The sequence below is a fragment of the Vulpes lagopus genome, chromosome 8 (assembly GCF_018345385.1).
Source record: "Vulpes lagopus strain Blue_001 chromosome 8, ASM1834538v1, whole genome shotgun sequence".
NCBI classification, from domain to species: Eukaryota; Metazoa; Chordata; class Mammalia; order Carnivora; family Canidae; genus Vulpes; species Vulpes lagopus.
Genome location: NC_054831.1, coordinates 587,241 through 607,330, shown reverse-complemented (window position 1 = coordinate 607,330; position 20,090 = coordinate 587,241). Strand labels below are relative to the sequence as shown.

Sequence of the window (20,090 nt, the reverse complement as noted above, 5' to 3'; positions counted from 1 at the left end):
GCGAACCCGAGCTGCTACCGAACTCCCACATTTCCAGCCTTGAACTCTGGGAAAGTCCTGGTGGCCATGGAGCCCGGGCGGCCCTCTTGGCCCCTGCGTGGGCATCACCCGCCGCGGTGTCCCTCCTTCCCCGTCAGCACCGGGCGCAGTGACTTGTTTCCGTCCCAAATGGCCTCTCTTGTTTTGCAAGTGGCATGTTTAGGGTCCGTGGGGCGCCGGGCGGCCGGTGGCTTCCCGTGTGCGTGGGGCTGGCTGCCCTGGGAGCCCCCGGAGCCCCCGGAGCCCAGCTGGGAGCAGGCCCGACCGTGCCATCGCCGTCCCCTGCCCCCGGACGCACCCAGGCCGTCGGAGCTGCTTCTGCTCCAATGCAGCGACCGAGGGGCCGCGGGCTGCAAGTGGACAGTCGCGGCGCCCCAAGGAGGCGGCCACAGGCTTCCTTGTGCCTCTCAGCTCTGCCCACCGCTGGTGGCTGGGTTGAGGATCCTGAGTCCAGCTCGGGCTCCGAGGGGAGGAGCAGGTGACCCGCTAACAGTGGCTGCTGTGGCCAAGGGGGTGTCGGTGGCGTCTGCCCCGGGAGGCGCACCTGTCAGTGGGGACAGCAGGGCACCGGGGAGCACTCACCCCCTCCCCCAGCAGAATGCCCCGGGGCGGCGGTGGCGCGGGGAAAGGACGGGAGCCGGAGGCGGGGGTCCGTGTGGGCGCCCTCCCCTCCGCGTGCCCACGGCACCCACTGCTGCCTCACCTGTCACATCTCTGGGCCCGGAGCTCCCAGCCCGAAGAGCCACCTGATAAGCGCCCGTGGCTGAAAGGGCTCGGGCTCGTCGGTGTTAGAATGAAAGGCCCCAGAGCCCGAGCCACACACTCCCGGGCAGTGGGGGTGTCCCCGCCCCGCGTGCACACCTGAGGCCTCCAGGTCTGTGCATTTTAATAAATAGTTCAACCCACGTCGGAGACGCTGTCTTTACTTATTCAGCATAAAGTCATGTTCTCAGGAAGGAAGATCTTCCTAAAGGAAATAAATTGGTGTTTCCTTAAGCACCTCCCGCAGGGCACCGACCGTCCCGAGGCACCGGGTGGGGCCTGGCTGTTCTGCCAACAGCTCCTGGGGCACCTGTGGCAGGTGAGGGGGCGACGGGGCCTCCCGAGGTCCTGCTTCTGGACCAAGGCCGCAGGGCTGTCAGCGAGAGGTCCGAGGCAAGCCCAGAGGCCCCACGCCCAGGTGGCCAGCGGCGTCCCGGTGACCGGAGCACAGAGATGGGCTGGTGCCTGGGGGCTGGAGCCCTGCTGGGCGTCTCCTGTCCCCATGCACAGCACCCCCCAGTGTCCGGGGTGAGGGCCAGGGAGGACAGCCTGCGGGGGGCCAGGCTGCGCATTGGTCCCCGGAGCCTCAGGGCGTCTCCCCGGCCACCCGGCCTGAGGCCCGGCCTGGCCCAGCAGCGGTCCCGGGTGCGCGGCCTTGGAGGACCCTAGCCCCGCCCCCCACAGCCCTGCAACCCTGGACAGGCCCCTAGGCCCGGTTCCCTGCACCATGGGCCACCCGACCCCGGAGGGGCACGGAGAGTCCTCTGCGGGTACTGCCCGTCAGACCACCGTCACCAGTGCTCATCCCAGGGCCTGGCCGCTGTGGTGTCCACGCGCGGGTGGGGCGCATGTGGGGGAGCAGGGGGCCCGCCAGAGCCCAGGGAGGGCGGCAGTGCCCACGCTGCACACCAGGCAGGGCGGGGGAAGGCGGCCGGAGGGCCCGGCCCCGCCCCCGCAGCACCCTGGCCTCCCAGGGCCGCAGGACGGAGGGGCCGCTGGAACCGGGGCTTCTAACACATTAACATTTTTCAAATCCCTGCAAATAAAAAGTTTAACGACAGCGAACACGTACAAAAAGCAAAGCACTGCAGATCCCAGCGTAGACCCGAGCACCTCCTTCCCGCACGGGCCGGCCCCTGGTGGGGGGACGCCCGCGTCTGGCCTACGTTGAACACTCGCTTTAAAGACTCTCTCCGCGACGTTTTCCTCCTAGGTTTGCCCCACGTCATTACAAATGCCACAGAAGCGTGACTTCCTCGGCTGCCGAGCCTCCCAGCGCACGGACAGGCCCTGGGCCACCGAGGCGCCCTCTGAGAGGCCGGGGGGCGCGTGGAAGCGTCGGGAAGCGGGATCTTTGCCCCGGGCGCGGTGGGGGTGGGGGGTACACGTGGGGCTGCCCGAGGGCCGTGGGCGGGGCCTCCCACCACCCAGACGGAGAGAGCCCCAAACCTGTGACCAGTTTTGGCCTCTCCCGGCCAATTCCCCAGCTCAAAGTGTTTCTCTAATTCCTGTTTTTTAAGAACTAAAGCAGCAGCGAACATCCCAGGGAGCAAACGTTGAGCCCCAATCCCACCGTCTCCCTAAGACCAAGAGAGGTGCCCTCATGGGGTTCCGGGGTCCGGGGGCCGCGGGGGCCGCAGGCACGGGGAGAGGCCGACGGGGCCCAGCACCCATGGACTGTCCATTCCCTAGGAGTGTGCCCTGAGCTGGGGGTTCCCGTCCCTGCCCAGGGGACCAGCTGTGCCAGGACCCCACGCAGCCCCACCTGGTAATAACCAGGCAGGGTGGGCTTCCGCAAGAGCTGCACCCACCCTGCCCCTCCGGGCCCCATAACCTCCTACCTCACCCGCAGCGGTGGGGGGCGGGTTACCTGGGGCAGGGGCTTCCGGGTTCACATCCGTGGAAGAACCAGCTGCTGGCGGGGGGGGGGGGGGGGGGGCTATGCTCATCCAGCTGCCTCTGGAGAAGGTTGCGGAGGGCCGGCCGGCCGCGAGCAGCCCCACTCGGAGCCCTCAGGCCGCCCTGCCCCAGCCCTGCAGGGACAAGCCCGCCAGGCCAGGTGTGTTGTGGGGGGACAGCACTCCCCCCTTGCCCTGAATGGAGCCCCACGTCCCGGGGTATCCTGGGGTCGGCCCCGGGGCTCCCCCACCTAAACTGCACACGTACTCAGGCCCTAAACTAAAATGTCACAGGCCTGTTGGGGAGGCTCAGATTTCCCGGCCGCAGAACATGAGCCTGCTTGATAAAACGATTTTGGTTTTGATAAATGTGGACTTTCTGTGGCAGAGACAAAGGCGCCCTTGAGTCCAGAGGGGAACCTAAAACGGCACATTGCTGAAAAGTATTTCCTGATAATATTTTTAGCACCTGAAAAAAAAATATTTTTTTTTCTGCCTCTTTTTTGCCTGTGGAGTTGGAGGGGCGGGGGTTGTTTTGTTTTGGGGTTTTTTTTTTTGAAATGTAATGCCCACAGTGGTGGGGCCTCACGTTAACCCCCCATCTCCCAGACCAGGTCCTAACCGGCCCGGGGTGGAGGCTGCAAGCAGGCAGCCAGGCGCGGCCCCAGGTAAGCTCGGCCCCGCTGGGGGCCGAGACCCAAGCATCTGCCCGCGGCTGGCTCCAGCCTAACCCCATGAGCACCTGCTCTCTGGGCCAGACCCGGGCCTGAGCCTGTCACAAAGCCGCCCAGGGGATTCCCTTGGGTGGCCTGGTTGGGTCCTGCCGTGTAGGCCAACCAGTCCCAGCATGTCTGGAGAAGCAGGCCCTCCGTGGGTGCACGTACTGGGCACCACTGTGTGCCCACGAGCATGCTGGGCTCTGGGGCAGCCCTGCTCCCGATGAGCCCCCAGGTGGACCCAAAGCCCAGCCCAGACCCGGACCTTTACTAGGATCCCCTGATGCACGTGCTCAGGAGAAGGAGCCGAAGAGGCGCATGTGGCAATGTCTGCCTGTGTTGTGTCTGGGAGCATGTGTGTGTGAGCTGCACACGTGAGTGAGCACGTGCTGTGTCCACGTGTAATATGCATGTGGAAATGTGAGAGTGTGCATGCATGTGTGAATGTGAGCAAGTGGGAACGTGCCCTTCCTCCCAGCTTCCTGCCGAGAGCCCCGGGAGCCCCGTCAGGCTGGGATTCTGCTCCCAGCACGACCTTGGCAATTAGATGTCCTCTCTGACTTCTTTCCTCCACAGGTGGGAGGCTTTGACCTTTCTTGTCCTTCAGTGGAACTGCGGTGCGGTTGTCCTGCTGTCCTGGGGGGTCCCCGAGGCAGAAACCTGGCCCCGGGCTGGCCCTGTTGCAGCCGAGCACGGTGGATCCGGAGAGTTCAGGGGGGCTTGCTCTGGGGGTGGTGGAGCGTGAGATCGGCCCCAACAGCGGCTGCCTCCTTAAGCTCTGGCTCTGCCCTGGCACTAGCCTGGAGGAATCTGTGCAAACGTGTAACACACAAAGTCAAACGGCCTTTCCATCATTTCTTCAAAAACACACTTAATGCTCCGGGCTAACGGCTCACCGAGGACGTCGTAGGACACACAGAGGCAGCCACACCCAGAGCCCCGGTGGTAGCGCTGGCACCGTCCTCGGGGGCTCCAGGCTTGGCCTGTGGTCATGCTCCCCCGACAGCAGCTCGGGCCGGAGAGTGGAGCGTGGGGAGGTTGGCTGAGGGCCCTGCCCTGAGCCCGAGGGGCGACACTCAGAACAGGGTGTGCGGTCCCGGGGCCCAGAGGCAGGGGAAGAGCTGGATGGGCCCAAGCTGGGGACTCGGCATCTGGGGCGCCCATCGGCTAGCGCAGGCCCCCGTGGACCGGTGTTCCCCGGAGTCCGCGGGACATTCCCTGGCCATGAGGTTCCCCTGGGGCCCGGAACCCACCCGGAAAGGTCCCCAGGGGCTCCCCCTGCGTGGTGTCCTGAGCCCTCCCCCGGCGGGGCTCCTCACAGCGATGGGAGCCTCACCCGGGGCCCGGGCAAGTGTGCAGAGGCTCGGGGCTCGGGGCGGGGTGGCCCTGGGCGCCTGCGGAGCTGCTGAGCGCCCGCCCCCGCTCCCGGCGGCCCAGGCCCACGTGTCAGGCTTCCTCGGGTCGGTCTCGGCGCCGCGGCGGGAGCAGGTCGCCCCCTGTGCGGCCGCCGGGCGAGGTCGGCCGGGGACCCGGGGAGGGGGACGGTCCCCCGGAGGACGCCCGCGCGCTGCGCTCGCCTCGCCGGGGCCCCTCCCGCGGGGCCTGGCGCTTTAAGGGCGGCTCATTTGCATGGCCCCGCCCCGCCCGGCCCCGCCCCGCCCCGGCCGCCTACTTAAGCCGCGGGCCCGGGGCGGGGCTGGCCTGAGCGCGGTCCCGCCCGGCGCCTTCCTCGGCCGAGCGGCGGCCCCAGCGCGCCCAGCCCCGCGCCCAGCCCCGCGCCCAGCCCCGCGCCCGCCCGCGCCCGCCCGCGCCCGCCCGCGCCCAGCCCCGCGCCCGCCCGCGCCCGCCGCGCTCCCGGCCCGCTCGGCCCCGCTCGGCCCCGCCCGGGCCGCCCTCCCCGCGATGCTGCGCGGCGCCGCCTGGACGCTGCTCCTGGCCGCGGCCCTGGGGCTCGGGGCGCGCGGGGCGCGGGGCGCGGTGGCCCTGGGCGACTTCTACGCCTTCGGCGCGGGGCGCGGCGACGCGGTGACCCCGAAGCAGGACGACGGCGGCTCGGGGCTGCGGCCGCTCTCGCTGCCCTTCCCCTTCTTCGGCGCCGAGCACTCGGGCCTCTACGTGAGTAGCCGCGGGCCGGGCCGGGCCGGGTGGGCTGAGGACACCGTTTCCCGGGGCGGCCCTGGGGTGGGGCAGCTGGCGGCGGCCCTCGCCTCTCCCCGGCCCCTTCCCCCTTCCCCGGGCCGGGAGCCTGGGCCTCGGGACGCAGCCGCCGGGCGGTCTGTGTGCGGCCACCACCTGCGACCCGGGCCACAGGCGGAGGAGCGGGTGGGAAGGTGCCCTCAGTGCCCTGCACCTAGCGGGGGAGGGCCTGGGCACGGGCACCCATGTCCCCGCGCGCAGGCCGGAGCCGGGGTGGGCCGGCCCCATGGCGCCTCCAGTTCCCGCAGCACCATGGCCCCAACCGACCTCTGCCGCCCCCAGCACCTCCCGGCCACTCCTCCATGTGCCCCTGCCCCCCCACGCTGCCACCTGCTCCCTCAGCTCCCTCCTGCCACCACCAGTGTGTCCCCCCACCTCCCAGGCCACCGGCACCACTGCGGGCGCCGGACGCCCTCCCTCAGCACCGAGTGGCCTCCGCCGACACCGTGTGCTCCCTCCACCAGGGCCGCTGCACAGCCCAGTAGCTACTGTCCCCACGCCTGTGCGGAGCGGCTCCCGCACCTTGGCAGCAGCATTGGGTCCGGCTGTGCTGGGCGGACGCCAGTGCCCTGCTGAAGGGCCCCTGGGCCGGGTGGGACCGGCTTCCCGCAGCACGTGGGGGACAGCCCAGAGCTGCGCGCGGGGTCCGCGGAGGCCACAGCAGGCCCACGTGTCCTAGAAATGGCACAGCCCGGTTGGCACCGTCGTAAGGGACCGCCGCCGCCACAGCGTTCCGTACGCATCTGGGCCAGGCCCAGCCTTCCCATCAAAGTCACAGGTGAAAACATTGTTAAGACGCTTGACCCTCTTTAATGGGCTGACCGCAAACGTGTACTGTTGCCAAACCACCGGGAGAAACGGCTCTCACGTGGAAAGGTCTGCTAGGAAAACAGATAGTGTCATCGGAGACGAACACGACGGCCGCTAACACAACATATATCTCCCTAAGAGCTTTTTCCTGAAACAAAGAGAACGTTGGAAAAACACTTGCCATGGGGACACGGCGGGCGCGCTGCGCCTTCTCCCTGAGGGCGAGACAGTGGGGCTCCGGGGGCAGGGCCGGACACCTCGGAGGGGCCGGGAGATGATTACAGCCGGGCACAGAAGGACGGTGTTTGTCCCAAAGCGCGTGGCCTGGCCAGGGCCTCCCGTGCCCACCCGGGGCCTGCGCCTGGACCACCAGAGGGCCGATGGGGAAACTGAGGCTCGGAATGCAGATTCAGGGCCTTTGGGTCACCGTGTGCAGCTGCCTCCTTACCGTCGCATCTCAAACCCAAGGCCTGCTGCCTCCCTGGACCCACCGTCCCCCTCTGATGCCCCCTCCTTTCCCTCGTCCCCTCATTGTCGGGGCCTGGGCAACACCTCCCACTTCCCAGCCTGGCACGGCCACAGTCCCGGGCGCGGCCACTGTCCCCGCGCATCTGGATGCCTGCGGGTGCCCCCCCTCTGGCCTTCGTCCCCTCGAGCCTGTCCGTAGGGCGGCGGACGGAGCCCTGCCAAGCGTGAAGGAGACTCCCGTCTCCCTCAGCCCCTGCGGGCCCCCGGCCCTGAGGTGGGTGGCTCGGCCCCCGCCACGCACACGGGCCACGCTCGGTGGTAGCACTTGCTGTTCCTGCTCCCAGGGGTCTTCCCCACACATGCAGGTCTCCTGGGCAGCCCCCGACCCCACCTGGTTGTTTCCTTGTTCGGTGTCCGCCTCCCGCCTGTGGACGCGTCAGTATGAACTCACGGTGCGTGTGTAGGCATCTGTGTCTTGTGACGTGGCACCTGTGCGTGTGTGCGTGCACAGCGTACGTGCTTCCTGGCTGGGAGGCCCCGTGGCAACAGGCACCCCGAGTGCTCAGACCTGGTTGCCAAAAGTCTCCCTGGAAGGGACGAGGGCTCTTCGGGATGACATGAACCCTGGTGGGAAAAGTGCACACGGAACCCGGACATCAACCACATGCCAGAGTCAGACGTGCCCGGAGGCCGCCGAGGCCACCAGCGGGGCCCTCTGGCCACAGTGGGACAATCCCAGCGTTAGAAGAATGGTTACTAGTAATAGGTTTTACTCCATCAGATAAAGGGGGGACGGGGGGGCCCTGGGGAAGTCGGCAGCGAGCCCGTGCTACCGAGGGGTGCGGGGAGCGGCGAGCACCACGCCAGCCTCGTGCCATCACCTGGGCCCTGTGCGCCTCCAACAGCGTGTCCTTGCCGGTGGGGGGGTCCAGTCTGCCCCTCGCCGTCCGCCGGCTCAGGAGACACTGCGGAGGCCGCCAGTCCGCCAGAGGGGAGGGCGCGCCCCGGGCAGATCCGCGCAGGGGTGCGACAGGCTGGGGCAGGAGGACGCGGCCGGCTGCGCTCTGGCCCTCCAGCCGCCCAGGCGGCGGCGTCGCAGCAGAGACACTGCCCGAACGTCTTCCTGGTGGGATGGCACCTGGCCCCCCGGAGGCCACCTGGGACCTCCCCAGGCCCTCCGTAGCAGGTCGGGGCGGCGGTGAGCGGCGCCCCCAGCCCAGGCAGCCGTGTGTGGACTGCGGCCGGTGAATCACTGGGGGGGGGGCGCCGACCCCTGGTGTGGGCCCAGGTCGCAGGGGGCACCGCCCCGCCGGCTTCCCCCGCCCGGTGCAGACGCTACGTGAGATCCCCGCCTCCCAACATGAATCATGGCTGTTTTGTCCCCGGGCCCCCAGCCTCCAGGGGGCCTCCGCTCCCGGGCGCTGCGGCCTCGTCCCGTCCCGCTCACTGCGGTGACGCGTCCCCGACCCCACCGCAGGACACAGGCGCCTCCAGCCCCTCCTGACACTCGTGTCGCGCAGGCCCGGCAGGCTCCTGCCACCACCTGGGGCTGCCACCAAGCAAGGCCCGATTCCCGTCCGAGGTCACTGCCCTGAGGGACAGGATCCCGTCCCGCGGCCGCGTCATCATTCAGAGCGGTCACTCCGTCGATGTCCACGGAGCGGGTGGCTTCAGCGTCTCCCATGAATCACTGGGGCTCTGGCACAGGGGCGCCCCAGCCGCGCCTCCACACGGTCTCCCGTCCTGTCCCTTCCCCACGATACATTCCTCCAGGTGGCCTGACTCGTTCTGAAGGGACGTGCCCCCCACTGCCCATCACTGCCCCCTGCTGCACCCCGCTGCCCCCCGCTGCCCCTCGCTGACCCCTGCTGCCCCTCGCTGACCTGTGCTGCCCCTTGCTGCCCCCTCTGCCCCCCACTGCCCCTTGCTGACCCCTGCTGCCCATCGCCTCCTGCTGCCCCTCACTGCCCCCTCTGCCCTCCGCTGCTCGTCATTGCTCCCTGCTGCCCCTCGCTGCCCCCCGCTGCCCCCTGCTCCTCGCCCCCTGCTGCCCCTCGCTGACCCCTGCTGCACCTCACTGCCCCTTGTTGCCCCTCACTGCCCCCCACTGCCCCCTACTACCCCCTGCTGTCCCCCACGCCCCCCACTGCCCCCTGCCACCCCAAAGGGCATCATCACTGGCACCTGGGTGAAGATCCCCCAGCAGCCGTCCAGAACCGGGGGGCCCCCAGAGCTGCTGCCGGGTCCCCTGGGGGCATGGGAGAGATGTAGACCCTTGGGCCCTCCCAGGGGATCTGAGGCCAAAGGCCTGCACAGGCCCCGGAATCAGCATTTTCACCAGGTGACGCTGGTACCCGTCCAGGGCTCCACCTGGGCAGTGCTGCCCTTCCTGGGGGCACCCACTGACCTGCCCTCCCACCCATGGGTGGCCCAGCCCTTCCTGACCCTGCCCCCCATTTACGGGTACTGGGCTGGCTGGGACCAGCCACCCCAGTGGGGCCCCAGACACAGGTGCTCCTGGCTTCCGGGCCACATGAGGCATCCCTGTGGTCCGAGGGCTGATGGGGGTGAGGCGGGGGCTGGACAGGAGGCCGCGGAGCTGGGAGTGCGGTCGGGGGTCCCCAGCCCCGGGGTCAGCAGGTCCCAGAGTCGGTGCAGGCGGTGCAGGCGGGAGGAGCGAGAGCGGCACTGGCCCCCCTTGGGCCCCTGAGCCCAGGCCCTCTGCGCCGAGGGGCAGTGAGCGGGTGGGGGCTACGCGGGAGCCGGGGGCGTCCTCAGGGCCTTGGAGGCCTGGGCACAGGCAGCGGGCAGGCGTGCTGGGGACGGACCCTGGGGTAGGGGCTGGGGTCCCAGAGGGGCCACTGCGGCCCCCGGAAGGGAGGGTCTGGGCGTCGTGGTGGGCGGGCTCGCATCGGGGGCCTCTCCCGCTGTGGGTGGCAGCGGACCCCACCGTGGCTGCAGGGATGCAGCGAGGCTGAGAGGCGCCTCTGTCTGAGGGGCGGGGGGCTGGGCTGGGGTGGGGGGCTATGTCCCATAGGGAGGCAGGGCCGGGGCCTGCGGGGAGCCGGGGAGGGGAGGCAGGGGCCACCGTGCACACGGGGAGGGCAGAGGGGACAGCAGGAGGGACAGGGCGCATAGGCACAGGTGCCAGACCCGGAGGCAGCAGTCGGGGGGTGGAGCGGGAGCCCAGGGGTGGCCGCGGGGAGCAGGGCTGAGGGGGCACGGGGGCGGCCAGCCTGGGGCTTGTGGCCCAGAGGGCCTGGGGGCTCGGCCAGCACTAGCCCGCCTTCCGCCCGCAGCCCAGGGGGCTAAGCCCCCTCTGTGCCCCCAGGATGGCCCTGCGGCGGCTCCCTGCCCCCATCTGCTGTCCTCCGTCCTCCCTCCCGTCCTCCCACCCCAGGCCGCTTCCTGAGGCCTGCCCCACCGGCTCCCTCCCCGCTCTCAGCCCAGGGCCAGCCTCCCCCCTTCCTGGCTCCCCAGGGCCCAGCCGACCTGGCCCGGGAGCCCTGCCGCCCACTCCAGCCCCCCACCGGGCCGTGGGAGGAATCCTAATTACCCAGAAAGCTGCCAGGAAATAAAAAACATGCCTACATTTTTCAAAACAAGCTTATAAAAGGCCTCAGGGGCTTTATTGTTTTATTCTTGGCAGAGGAGTCAAAGCAGGAACCGAGGCCCCGCCCGCTCGGATGTGCTGTTTGCAGAGCTGGGGTGCCCGTGGCCGTGGGGTCCCCCCAGGCCCGCCCCCCCCACCTCCACCGGCCAGGGTGGCAGGGCGCGCCCTCGGGCGCCCGGCTCGGGGACCCGCAGACACACGTCACGCGCTGCCGCCGGACACTGCCCCTGACAGACCCTCCGGGACATTTCCGCTCTTTCCCGGTTTTCTCCAAGTCGGAAATGCCACCAGCGCCGTCCCTCCGCCGTCCCTCCGCACTGCTCCTGGCCCGTGGGGGCCGCCTGGCCGCGCAGGAAAACGGGGCGCCCTCTGGCCAGCCCGCACACCGCCCGCACAGCGCGTCCGTACCCCAGGGCCTCAGACAGCGTCACACACTCTCACACGCTCATACACGTACACACACTCGCACACGCTCACACACATACATACAGGCACCGTCATGCGCACCCTCATCACCTCCACACCCTCATACCCGTGCACACACACACACACTCATCACACACGCACGCTCGCGCACCCCTGCCTGCATACACTCGTGCGCACACACTGGTACACACATACATGGACAATCATACACGCGCACCCTCACACACATACACTCCCACACGAGCACACACGCACACGGGCCTGTGCCCCTCCCCCTGCACCCCAGGGCCCCCCCGCAGTTCCCAGGGTCACCGCAGCTCCTGCTGCGTGTGGCTTCGGGGCCTCCCCGAGGCCCACCAGCCCGCTCAGCACTGAGCACGCCCTCCGCCGACTGACCGCAGGCCTCCGGCGCCCACCGGGAGCGGGGTGCAGGCAGGGCGTGGAGGCCGCAGCTGCCGGCCACCCACCCCTGCAGCCGGTTCCGTCCAGCACCCGGGCCTCACGAGGCGGCCTGTGAGCCAGTCCCACCCGGGGCGGGGACACCGGGGGCAGCCTTGTCCGGCAGGTGCCTGGACACGGAGAGGCAGCACCTGCGTGGGAGAGGCTGATGGACCCCCAGGCCCGGCTGGGGAGCCCGCGGGGAGGGGCCCGGCCACAGGCCTGCGAATCGGCACAAGCTGCCCCTCCTTCCTCCCTGCGCTGGGCTCTCCCTGGCGGGTCCCCCACGCTGGCCTCAGGTCCCCAGGGCCAGCCGGTGGGCACAGGGGGCTGCTCCGGGCCCAGCAAACACCCAGGCCACGGGCAGGGAGGTCGGGGCCAACAGCACGCAGGTGGGGCCCCCCTTGTGTTAGTCCCAGTTGGGGATTAAACCTCCGTCGCTCAGCTAGGACGTTCCGGTCATGGGGGGCCTCTGACGGGGACTCCGGGTCTCATCCTTCCTCCTCATTCCCACGTCCGCGTCGCATGTTTCATAAAGTGCTACTTGCCGCACGTAGGAAAATGAACAGTGACAGAGGTATCTCGCAGGAAGTGGCGGCTGTCCCGGCCCGAAGGAGGAGAGGGATCCTGGTGCGGGGAGCACAGGGCCGCCCCGACGATCCCGCGCCCCAGCTCCCCGCTCTGGGTCCGGGCGCCCAACCCTCGGGCCAGCCTGCCGCTCCCCCGAGCCCCACGGGACGTGCAGATGCTCGCATCCGGCTGAAGGAAGCCCAGCGGCCGGCCAGGTGAGAGCGCCTGCCAGCCCGCCTGCTCCGCCCGGGCCGCCGCCTCCTCGCCGTGCTCCGGGCCTGCCCCGCCCTGGCAGCGAAACAAGGCCGGCTTGTTCTGCCTCCTTCCTGCACCCCTGGGCTCCAGGCCCGCGGCCCGGGCCGGGCAGGGCAGCAGAGCCGGCGGGGCAGGCCGGAGGCCTCTGCACACGCCGCCCACCTGGGCCGGACTTCAAAGCAGGAGGCGGACTCAGTGGTCTGTGTGCAGGAGCGCAGTGGGGGCAGCTCGGGGGTGCAGGGAGGGCAGGGCAGGCCGCTCCCACCGCAGGTGCCCCCCCCGCGCCTCGGCCCAGCCCACCCAAGGCAAAGGGACAAATGCGGTGCAAGCCTCGGTGGCCCCCCGGGTTACACCAGTCTCGGTGCCCCCGAGGCCCTCGTGCTGACACCCTCGGCCGCCTGCACTGCCCCTCAGCATGCACCCCGAGGAGGGTCGTTTGCAAACTCCGTCGGATGGCAGCACACGGGGTCCGTCCCCTGGCACCTGCCTCCCGGCTCCAAACCGTGCTCGGGGCCGCCCACCCGCGTCTGCCGCAGCGCCTCGGTTCGTCCTCGCTGTGTGACTATGTGAGGAGGCCACAGTCGTGCATCCGCTTGGCTGTGGCGGGCATCTGGAGTTCCTAGCTTAAGGCTGATCTTAATGATGCTGCTTATGAAAATTCTGGAACGTGGACCTGGGCACGCGCGAGTGCACGTTCGTACGGAGCGAGACCGTTGGCCGTGGGCTGCACCCGTCCTGGTGGCGGCCTCCGGGCGTGCTACCGTGGTTCTAACCTCCTCCTTTATCGACGAGGCCGAACACAGCTCGCGTTGGCCCTGCACTGGATTCCCCTCTTGTCTACACTGACCCTCTTCCTGGGGGTCTGTGGGAGCGTGTGGCACACCCAGGTCACAAGCCCTGTAAATTTCCGTCCCCGTTCTGTGCCTTCCTGCACCCTCCTGACCGGCACCTTTGGGCCAACACACATTCCCGATTTCAGTGTAACAGGGTGTGTGTGCGGTCTCTGTTTTTTATGGTTAGACTTATTTATTTTTTTTAAAGATTTATTTATTTATTTATTTATTCCTAGAGGCAGAGAGAGAGAGAGAGGCAGAGACACAGGCAGAGGGAGAAGCAGGCTCCATGCAGGGAGCCCGACGTGGGATTCGATCCCGGGTCTCCAGGATCACACCCCAGGCTGCAGGCGGTGCTAAACCGCTGCGCCACGGGGGCTGCCCCTGGCTAGACTTATTTTTAAAAACCACCCCCCAAGGGACTCCCGGATGGCTCAGCGGTTGAGCGTCTACCTTCCGCTCAGGCCGTGACCCCAGGGTCCTGGGATCAAATCCTGCATCGGGCTCCCTGCAGGGAGCGGCTTCTCCCTCTGCCTGCGTCTCTGCCTTGCTCTCTATGGCTCCCATGAATAAATAAATAAAATCTTTAAAAAAAAAGTCACTTCCTGAAAGTCAGGACTATTTCCTCCAACATTGTTACTGCTGAGTACTTTCGTCACTCACGAGCGTGGAACACGCCTGGAGCTGGGCCCTGCGTGGGGCGCAGGTGGAAGGCACAGGACCTGTCCTAGGAAGCAAGAGCGCGGCTCCACAGCGCCCCTGCCGCCTAACGAGTGTCTTGCGTGGCGGGGGGGGGGGGGGGGGGGGGGGGGGGACGGGGGCTGCCGGCTCTGTGACCTCTGTGACCTCTGTGACCTCGGTGCCCTGGGAGCTCCCTGTGTTTGTCACAGCACTTCCATCTGTCTTGCTCTTCGAGAGGGTCTCCGACATTCTTGGCGTTGCATTTTCGTGTAAGATTTGGAATCGGTTTATTGAGTTGCAGACACTCACTTACCGGTTGGGATTTTTTTTTTTTTTTTGAGGCTGCGTTGAGTATACGGATGCAAGGGGGGAGCGGGCATCTTTGCAACACTGAGTCCTGCAATCCAGGAACATGTGCTTCTGTATTTGTTCAGGTTGTCCTTGGTGTTTTCTTTCTTTCTTGCATTTTTTTTTTTTATGTCTTCAGTGTTTTCAGTCAAGGTTTAGAATTGATTAGAGGGCGCCCGGGCGGCTCGGGGGCTGAGCGTCTGCCTTCGGCTCCAGTCATGATCCCGGGGACCTGGGCTCCCGGCCCAGCGGGGAGCCTGCTTCTCCCTCTGCCTCTGCTGCTCCCCCCTCTTGTGCTCCCTCTCTCTCTAGCTCTTCTCTCTCTGAAATTAAAAAAAAAATTAAATCTTTAGAATTGGTTACAGAGAAGACTTGTGCATCTTTTGTTAAATTTGTTCTTAAGGACTTGGTGTTTTTATACTGTTGTAAATGGTGTCTTTATTTCTGCTTATTGCTGGCATGCAGAATCACGGTTGATTTTTTACAGTTTCTGATTTTATATGTAACAACCGAACAGAGCCTCTTATTAGTTTTACTAAATTATCTGGGGATTCTTTCCGATTTTCTACATCCACGTTCATATTGTACACAGCTCACAGCAGCTGTGTTCCTCTTCCTCCCTCCCTAATCTTTTTACTTCTTGATTCATTTTTTTTTTCTTTGCCTTGCTGTGTTGGCTCAGGTCTCTGCTGCATTGTCCAGTGGAAATGGTGTTGGCAGGATCCTTATCCTATTCCCAGTCTCAAAAAGAAATTTCCCTATTTCACCATCAAACACAGTGTTTGTTCTCGTTTCTGTTGAGGACACCCTTTATCAGATCCAGGGTGTTCCGTTAGATTCCCAGCATCCTGAGAGTCTTTATCACAAGTGGATGCTGACTTGTATTAAATGCCGTGTCTACACCTAGGAAGATGACCGTGTGATCTTTCTCCCTTAATCTGTTAAATTGATTGTTTAAATTAATTACATTACCTGGTTTTCTAATGTAAAGCCTAGCTGGTATGCCTAACAAAAATGCAACGTGGGGGTGCTTGGGTGGCTCAGTCGGTTAAGCACCCAACTCTTCGTTTCAGCAGGTCTTGGTCTCAGGGTCAGGAGATTGAGTCCCACGGTGGGGTCCACCCTCAGCGTGGCGCTCTGCCCCTCCCCCCCATTCGTGCTCGCGCTCTCTCTCTCTCTCTCTCTCATTCTGTCTCTAAAATAAGTAAATAAATCTTCAAAAAAATGCAGCTTGGTAGTGATGAACTGTTTAGCCTATTTATGTATTGCTGGGTTCAGTTTGCCAATTTATTGAAGATTTTGGCAACTTGCTGCGTCAGTGAGACTGGCCTGCTGTTGGTGCACGTACAGGCCTTGTTGACTTGGGAACCGCGGTGGTGCCAGTCTCATGAAATGGACTCTTGCAGCCAGAAGGGCTGAAGTATTTCTGGAGTTGTTCCTCGCATGTTTGCTGGAACTCACTGGAAGTGCCATCTGGAGCTAGAGTGTCCCTGGGGGAGTTGGTGCCGGTTCAGTGTCCTTGATAATTATGTAAAAAATAGATTCTCTAACTCTCCTCACGTTTGGCAAATTGTGTTTTTCTAGGAAAATTTCCATTTTATGTACAATTTCAAGGTTGTTACCATGAAACTGTGGAAGTCGGGGATTGGCTGTACCCTCGTCACTGACTCATGTTAGCCTGTTACGGATTTGGGGGTGCTGGCCGGAGACCCCAGCCATCTGCACGGGTGCCCCTCGCTCCCCACGTCCCCCGGGGCTGCAGAGGGCACCCACCCCCCGCGTGGGCTTGTGTCATGGCCAAGAAACACGGAGCGTGGGGAAGCCTGCCCTCTGTCCGCAGGGACACAGCACTGCATCTCCCAAGGCTGATCTCTGCAAACACCGCCCCAAGATGCGGCCCAGGAAAGCAGACAGAGGCCCGCCTTCTTGGCACGGCCCGCAAAAACACACAGGGCCCTCAGGACCCGAGGCAGATCACTCCGACTAGTGGGACCACGGAGGCCAGGACCATCCGTGCCATTCGCCTCCCGGCGCACCTAAGACTCCCAGCAGCAATGTGAGGTCCTGCGGTGTAGACCTCGGCCTTGCCCCCAAGCTGCAGGCGCAGCCCGCTGTGCACTGGTTCCAGGGAGGCCAGGGGGACTCACTTCAGCAGGACGCCGCCGAAGGCCAGGCTATTGTCCATCGTGACCCACACGAGGCGGCCAGACTGCCCTGCTAATCCCTGACGCCACCACGGACAGTTACAGAGACAGCAAATGGGCCAAACGGGTGACTCCCATTAGGGTTTCACCAGGAAGCTTCCGGGTCTCAGCCGCCTCGCCCTCTGATAGACCCCCCCGCCCTCACCCCCGTGGACAGTCGAGGCTCAGCCCCCACCTCCGTGCAGACATACGACCCAAGGGGCACAGGCCACTTGAGATCTGGCGCTAACTGGACTTGGATCTCTGCCGCATGGGTCTGGTTGAGGTCTGTGGGCCGAGCCCCGGAGCATCTGCAGCCGCGTGCCCCCCAGAGAACGTACCCCAGGGCCAAGCGTGAACCTGCATCTGAAACGAGGCTGTGCCATCCGTGTGTTTACACGTGACGGGCAGGGGTCCACGTTTTGTGTCAGGCACAGTAGAGTCGCTCGTGACAGGCCGCGTCCCAGGAGCTTTTTCATTTTCTAGTGCCCGACAGGGACGCAAGCCCAGCGCAGGGCGGGTTGGCAGGCACAGGTGCTGCCTGACGCAGGGAGCCCACGGGGGCCTTGCCAGGTGCTGATCTGGGGGTGAAGCACCATCACGCTTCCCGATGCCCAGACCCCCAGGTGGTCCCTGCCCGGCACCAGGGAGTGTCCCCCTCCACGGTGTGCCCATCCCTACCGCTCACCCCCTTGCCCTGCCCACACACAGACCTTCCACTGGCAGGGTTCAGGAGCAAAAGCGGCAGAGACACTCGAGTAAAATTATACGCACCCATTACGCCCCCCCCGGGGCCCCGTGCACCACCGGAGAGGACGGTGAGCAGCACCCTCAACCAACCGACCTGTGTCCCCATGACTTAGGAGCATGTTGGTCCAACAAGAAAGTCCAGGTGGCTGAGCCGGAGTATAGCTCGAGCCCTGAGGCCCCTTTGGTCGGGCTGCACCTGCTAGACGCACCCACCGGGGCTGGCCTGTGGGGGATCAGGGGAGACGGAGGCGCACCAGCGTGCCCACGAGTGGCGAAACAGGCCTACACGAGCCCTTCTCAGTCCCCTCCTTCCGTCCTGGCCATCCCCCAGGGCAGCCGAGGGGAGGCGGGGCCCGGCCGGGGATTCAGTGAGCACACGGCCTGGCCCAGGTGTGCAGGGGTGCGCAGGCCAGGGCCACCGGGCGGCAGAGGCCGCGGTCTCTGGGGTGGAGTCTGGGGAGGCTGCCCCAAGGTGATGCCAGCTGCCCCTGGGTGGCAGGGAGCGTGGGACGGCCGCTGGGCACTCGTGCTGTGCAGTGGCCTGCGACACAGAGGGTGTGTCCCTGTCAGGGAAGTCCCTGTAGCGCTAGGGCCCGAGCAGGCGGTCAAGGCGGCGTCATCACCTGGAAGGGTGAGACCCCCCGCGGGGCCGGGGAGGGGTCAGCGGTCCTTCCCAGCAAGGCGGAGAGCGGGCGGCTTCCATGGGAGACCAGCCGCGCGGCCTGGGGCTTCCAGCGCCGCCACAGCGAGGCTTGTCCTTTCGCCGGGTCCTGGCGGTGGCCTGTCCCCGTGCGTCCCATCAGGAAGGCCCGCCCCTGTGGCCCCCGAGTGACCCAGACTGTACCCCGGCGGTGTGTGTCCACGCTGGCCAGCCCCAAGTGTGGGCGGCAGTAGGCGGGGGTCCCTGGGGCGCCCAGCTCCCCTGCTCCCCCAGGCCCGGCTCCAACCCGGCTGGGCCGCAGCGGGCACGGGACCCCGGCCCAGGGTCTGCGGCCGGGCTGCGAGCTTGGCATGTGGCTTGGATGTTTAAAGGGCGGTGGAAACGAAAGCAAAGGAGCAGAGTGCGTGACCGAGACGGCGGGTGGTCCCCCGGCCCCTCTGCAGCACGTCCCCAGGCCTGACCGCCCTTCCCCCGACGCCCTAGCGTCTGTGCCCCCCACCACCCCAAATGTGCGCCGTGGGCCGGAGTCCCACCCGCCCCTGCCGGCTCCGGGCCCCCTGGACTCGCTGGGCGGCGGCTCCGGGCCTCCGGCGGTCCCCACGAGAGCGGGGGCGGGGTCGCGGGGCCCTGAAAGGACGCGGACCCCCCCATGCTGGGTCCCTGCAGCCCCCGACCCCCGGCGGCCCGTGGTAGCCCCCCGCGCAGCCCCGAGGTCCGGGGCCTGCCTCCCCGCGCTCTGCGGCCGTCGCTCGCAGCTCACGCTTCGCTCTTACGACCCGAAGGCTTCTCACACCCTCGGCGTCGTGCACTCGGCCCGTCTCCTGCCCGGGGTCACCGTCCACCCTGGCCCTGGCCTGACCTAGGCGGCCACCGGCCCGCTGCTTTCTGGGACTCCCTGCGACGATCGTAGCCCACAAGCGCAGCCGCTCGGCGGGTCGGGCTGCTTTGGCCTGAGGAAATGTTTTCAAAGCTCATTCACATTGTGGCCCGGATCCGAATTCCATTCCTTTTTGGTTTTATAAATAGATTCACTTATTCATGAGAGACACAGAGAGAGGCAGAGACACAGGCAGAGGGAGAAGCAGGCTCCCTGCGGGGAGCCTGATGGGGGACTCGATCCCGGGACCCGGGGTCACGCCCTGAGCTGAAGGGAGAAGTGCATCCGTGGAGCCACCCAGGCGTCCCTCCGTTCCTTTTTATGGCAGAACAATATTCCGTTTATCCGCGCATTGGTAGGTAGACACACGGGTTGGCTCCACTCTTGGGCTACTGTAACGCTGTGCACGTTTCTGCACAGACGTGTTTTCAGTTCTCTTGGGTAGACTTGGGTATACCCCTGGCACGGAATGGCTGATGCACAGAGTTATGCTATGTTTAACCATCTGAGGAACTGCCAGACTTTTCCAAAGTGGCTGCACTATGTTGCATCCCACCAACAGTCTCCGAGGGCTCTGGTTTCTTTACACCCTCTCCAACACCTGTGACTGGCTACCTGTTTTCACGCCAGCCATCCTAGTGGGTGTGACACGGCGTCTGGCTGCGGCTTTGATCTGCATTGCCCTGATGGTTAATGAGGCTGAGCATCTTTGCATGTCATTTGTATATCTTCTTTGAAGAAAAGCCTATTCACTATTCAGGGCCTTTGCCCATTTCCTATTGGGTTGTCTTTTTTTTTTAGACTTCATTTTTTTTTTCCAGAAGAGTTTTTAAGTTCACAGCAAAATCGATAGGAAAATACAGAGATTCCCCATATATCTTCTGTGCCACCACATGCACAGCCTCCCCATTATCAACCTTCCCCACCACAGTGGTACCTTTGTCACAATCAACGAGTTTATATTAACATATCATCATCGCCCAAAACCCATGGTTCACATTATGGCTCACTCTCAGTGGTGTGCCCTCTCTGGGTCTGGACAGGTGTGCAATGACTTGGACCCGTCCATATGGTATCATACGGAGATTTTCACTGCCCTAAACATCCTCCATGCTTCACCCGTTCATCCCTCCCACCCCCACTCCCGCCTCACTCCTGGCAACCACTGATCTTTGCACTGTCTCCATAGTGTTGCCTTTTCCAGAACATCATAGAGTTGGCATCACACAATGTATAGACCTTTCAGATTGGCTTCCAGTTTTTCCATTTCTTTTCACGACTTGAAAGCTCATTTCATTTTAACACTGACTAATATTCCATCGTCTGGAAGGACCACAGTTTACCCATTCACCCACTGAAGGACACCTTGCTTATCTCCAAGTTTGGGCAATCGTGAATGACGTTGCTATAAGCATCAGTGTGGCACGCTTCTCTATGGACATGTGTTTTCAACTCCTTTAGTTAAATACCAAGAAGTGCAATTGCTGGATCCTAGAAGAGTATGTTTTATTTTGTGAGAAACTGTCAAACTGTCTTCCAAGGTGGCTGTGCCATTTTGCATTCTCA

General features: G+C 64.9%; 2 protein-coding genes across 12 annotated transcripts in view; one reads left to right on the top strand and one right to left on the bottom strand.

Annotated features, from left to right (window-relative positions):
- Positions 1 to 5,288: 5,288 nt before the first annotated feature.
- The window catches only part of SNED1 (sushi, nidogen and EGF like domains 1), an 80,578-nt gene continuing 65,776 nt past the window's right edge, over positions 5,289 to 20,090 (top strand). For all 11 annotated transcript variants that reach the window (XM_041765503.1, XM_041765497.1, XM_041765495.1 and 8 more), the window contains exon 1: positions 5,289 to 5,530. In XM_041765503.1, the coding sequence (XP_041621437.1) occupies positions 5,318 to 5,530 (213 nt within the window). In that variant the 5' untranslated portion in view covers positions 5,289 to 5,317. The remainder of the gene's footprint in view (positions 5,531 to 20,090) is intronic.
- Positions 13,976 to 20,090, bottom strand: part of MTERF4 (mitochondrial transcription termination factor 4) — a 79,663-nt gene continuing 73,548 nt past the window's right edge. The window contains exon 5 of the mRNA XM_041765511.1: positions 13,976 to 14,376. Within this exon, the coding sequence (XP_041621445.1) occupies positions 14,270 to 14,376 (107 nt within the window). The 3' untranslated portion in view covers positions 13,976 to 14,269. The remainder of the gene's footprint in view (positions 14,377 to 20,090) is intronic.